Genomic DNA, 4,504 nt, shown 5'->3' on the forward strand with positions numbered 1-4,504 from the left:
AGTATTTGATTTGCAAAACAAGCAGCAATATCTTTTTGAATACTTGGAGACACCATTTGATTATTCTTTGGAGCATTTTTTAATATAACTTTACCTACATCCTCATTGCAATCACCAATTAGGGCTAATGTTTCCAAGAACATGCCTTTAGAGATAGACATTTCAGATTCATCGTGACCACGAAAGGGCAATGCATTCTTCAACAAGAACCTATAGGCCTTAATTGAAACATCTAATCGTATTCGGTGCTCATTCTTCTCCTTCTCAGTTTGCTTATGAAAGGCAACAGCAATAGATCGATCTTGGCTCATTAGATCCTCACTTTTCTTAAGTGCTCTATTGTGAAAACTATTGATGTCGCCGACATGAAGACCAAGTCTTTCCGTTTTATTTCAACTATTAAAACCATTTGTAACGAATGCATCACTCCCACATTGTCCTACATAATGATCTCTAAACAAATAACAACACAAACAAAAAGCTCTATCCGTTTTTACACTATACTCCAACCAATTAGCATATTGATCAAACCAAATCGAACAAAAACGTCTTCCTTTACTCCCGACAAATTTTTTTGGAAATGCATGACTCCGTGGTTGACAAGGTCCTCTAAGCAAATATTTTCTCCTTATTTCATCCCTTTGATTAGAATGATATTCCGAAATCTTTTTCCTACCGGCCGGATCCCAAGGAAGATCGTTCAAATCAATTTCGCAAGGCATCGAAGGAGCAGAGCTCGATTCAGGTGTTGATGCTTTCCTTTTAAAAAATCTTTTCATTTTTTTCTAGCAATAACAATAACAAGATAAAAATCAATGGTTTAGTAACATTTTTATTTGCCTAYAAAATTAACCTAAAATTTGACATTTCCATTTGATTTGCCTAATTGCCTACAAAATTACCTACAAAATTAACCAACAAAATTAACCTAAACCTAAAGCATTTACCAATTACCACAATTAGTAGTGTGCCTACAGGCTACAGCCTAAAATTACCAATTACCACAAAATTAACCTAAAAATTAAAATACTACTAATTGAAGTTGGAAATTAGAATCCTTACCCAAGAGTCCAAGACCAAGAAGGAACAAACGAATCTGAGCGTCGGAGTCTGAGCAGCGGAGAAGTAGGCTGTAGGCGCACCGCGCACTAGGCAGCGTCTGAGTCTGAGCGTCGGCATCGCACACTCGCACAGCAAAGCACAGTCGCACTGTCGTCTGTCGCAGCTCGCAGTCGCAGGTCGCACAGCACAGCACAGTCGCACTCTCGTACGTGGTATGTCTTCGACTCTTCCCTCTCGTTTCCTTGAATCTGTTTCCGTCGTTCGTTACTTGATTACTTCGTTCAATGAATCAATCGTTCCCGTCGTTCGTTCAAGAGGGCCTCTTACCTCATGATGTTGGGGGCCCAATTACACCTAATTAAAAAATACTAAGTAAATTTGTTTTGGGCTTTCCTATTTAGTTTTTGTTGGGGGCCTAGGACCCCAACCATCTTCAAGTGCATAGGTTGTAGGCGCACCGCGCACTAGGAAGCGTCTAAGTCTGAGTGTCGGCGTCACACACTCGCACAGCACAGCACAGTCGCACTGTCGTCTGTCGCAGCTCACAGTCGCAGGCTCGCAAGTCGCAGGTTGCACAGCACAGCACAGTCGCACACTCGTATGCGGTATATCTTCGAATTTTCCCTCTCGTTTCCGTGAATCTGATTCCGTCGTTCTTTACTTGATTACTTCGTTCAATGAATCAATCGTTCCCGTCGTTCGTTCAAGAGGGACCTCTTACCTCATGACGTTGGGGGCCCAATTACACCTAATTAAAAAATACTAAGTAAAAAAAAAATTTGGGCTTTCCTATTTAGTTTTTGTTGGGGGCCCAGGACCCCAACCATCTTCAAGTGCATCCGTCCCTGTATATATATCTCACAAAAATCGCATAATGTACTCACCTTGAATCATTAGCATTTGATTGGTTGTTTTTCTCAAAAATCGTAACGTACATGATAATTCATACCATTCCTAAACACCTTAGATAATCGTAATTAAATTGATCATTATTCTCCAACAATCTTAGCACGACTAATCTTAACATTTTTATTGATCAACCCCCTATCATCATATCTCATATTTCTCTCAAATATTTTCTTGATATATTATTGATAATGTGACGTCGTTACAATATTAGTTATCACTCGTACATTTTGTAATAATGTGCAATACACTTCACATTTTTTTTTACCAATAAATATTTTACCAAAATAGCTAAACTAAATAGTTTGCAACGTATATAATGTTTTATGGTCAAAACTTCTCTTTTAAAATTTGCAAGTGAATAATGGTGACAACATGTCACATACATATAAATAACAGTCATGTCATAACTTTGAAGTTCAACATGATTAAATACTCGAAATAATGTTTCGAATACCAATTTTCCAAGTTTAGGGACGTTTCGGTAATCTTGACAAGTCGAATACCAAAGGTATATCTTTAACCAATTCCCTAATTTAGGACATTCTTGGTATCTTTCATGAGTCAAATAATAGAATAGTGCTTAAAAGTCCAATCCCAAAGCATAGGGGCATTTTGGTAATTTCATAAAGCAAATACTCAAGGTATTACTAAAATACCGATTCCCTAATTGTGAGGTCACTTTGTTAATTTCATAAGGATAATAATTAAAATAAAGCTTAGATACCAAATGGTCATTTCGGCAATTTATAATGTAATACGTAAAGTATCGCTAAAATATTGATTTCTAAATTGGAGGGTCATTTTGGTAATTTCATAAAGATTATATTCAAAATAAACTTAGATACCAATCCCAAGACATATAGTCATTTCGGTATTTTATAAAGCAAATACGTAAAGTATTGTTAAAATACCGATTTCTAAATTATAGGGTCATTTTGGTAATTTCATAGAGATTATATTGAAAATAACACTTAGATACCAATTCCCAAGATATTGGGTCATTTCGGTAATTTTATAAAGCAAATACGTAAAGTATTGCTAAAATATCGATTTTCAAATATAGGGTCATTGTGTTAATTTTAAAAAGATGAAGCTTATATATCAATCTCCAAGACATTTGGTTACTTCGGTAAATTTTAGAAAGCAAATACGTGAAGTATTGCTAAAAACCAATTTCTTTTATTTTGGTAAGTAAACAAGATAAATAATCGAAATTAGGTAAGGATTTATATTTTACAAAATCCAAATAAAATTTGATGAAAGTTTTAGAAAATTATTATGAAGAAAATTATATTTCGGGAACTTCAGGAGATTAAATGCTAATTTCTAAAACTTAAATATTCAATGCATATTAATAATACCGGTGCATAAAAGTAACAAACATCTTGGTTAGTTTAAGGTATTAGTTAGCAGATATATAGGTCCCGAGTTTGAACCTTGTCCTCAGCACCATTGATTTATTTCTTTTTAATAGGTAAACTGATGCGGGTTAGATGCTTGACCCAACCCAACCCGATCGTAACCCATGCGGGTCACCCTCTTGACCCGATTGCAACCCCGAAAACCAGCAGTCATGGGTTGCACGTTTTAAACCGTTTTGAGCTCGAAAATGGTTAGTTTCTTGACCTTTTTTTCTTCATTCTTTTTTGCACCAAAACCTTGGTAATGTTTTTACCAACATTTTGACATAAAGTACATAATTTTTCGTCAAGAAATGAGTTCCAAAATTTGATTTAAACTTTTGTTTTTAAAACTAAAACTCTACAACTTAATATCATAAAATTGAACAATATAAACACAAATCTGAGACATGAGGCTACTGAGGTTTGATAGAGTACTTAAAATCAAAGTCATAGACATAAAAATCAAGAGATTTGGTTAAAAATCTCACCCAAAATCGGTGAAAAACTGAGATTTTTTATTTCGAACTTCAAACTCAAATTTTACTCTCAAAACTCAACGATTTTACTAGCTATTTGAATCAAAATGATCCTAAGTCGGTGCTCTATATTTATATGCAAGATTTCTAGTTTATTAGTTGACGAAATCAGACCGAATCACGAGTTTTTGGCTGTGGGGTCGTTCTCTTCCAACAGATACGTATTATTGGCAAAACAGGTCCCTCATCTTAAAAAATATGACATTTGGCTCCCTAAACTTTCTGACATTTACAACCTGCCCTCTGTTCTCACTATTTAATAAAACTTACACTTTTTACCCCTAAATCAACATTCTATTTCAATCTTGATCATTTCTTATTTCAAGATTTATACAATTATTTTAACGCTTCAAATAAATTTAATAAAAAAATATTTAAATACTCATATACTACTATTTATATATTTAAAATTTTGGGTTTTACAATTTGGTTCGGTTGTTTTAGTGATCTGGTATGGAAGGGGTAACTTTTAAGATTTCTTTAATTATTATGTTTATACTTCCACTGTAAACGTTCTGTTTTTTTTTTTTTTTATTATTGGAGCATTTCATGATGAATTTTTGATGATGCAATATTTCATTTGGCGAAAAAAAT

The 4,504-nt window shown here is 34.2% G+C and overlaps 1 protein-coding gene across 1 annotated transcript in view; it reads right to left on the reverse strand.

Annotated features, from left to right (window-relative positions):
- The window catches only part of LOC112506164, a 1,778-nt gene extending 1,467 nt beyond the window's left edge, over window positions 1–311 (reverse strand). Inside the window, exon 1 of the mRNA XM_025110187.1 lies at window positions 95–311. Within this exon, the coding sequence (XP_024965955.1) occupies window positions 95–311 (217 nt within the window). The remainder of the gene's footprint in view (window positions 1–94) is intronic.
- Between the last annotated feature and the right edge of the window lie 4,193 nt (window positions 312–4,504).

Source organism: Cynara cardunculus (genome assembly GCF_001531365.2).
Source record: "Cynara cardunculus var. scolymus isolate 2C chromosome LG 2, CcrdV1, whole genome shotgun sequence".
In the NCBI taxonomy this organism is placed as follows: domain Eukaryota; kingdom Viridiplantae; phylum Streptophyta; class Magnoliopsida; order Asterales; family Asteraceae; genus Cynara; species Cynara cardunculus.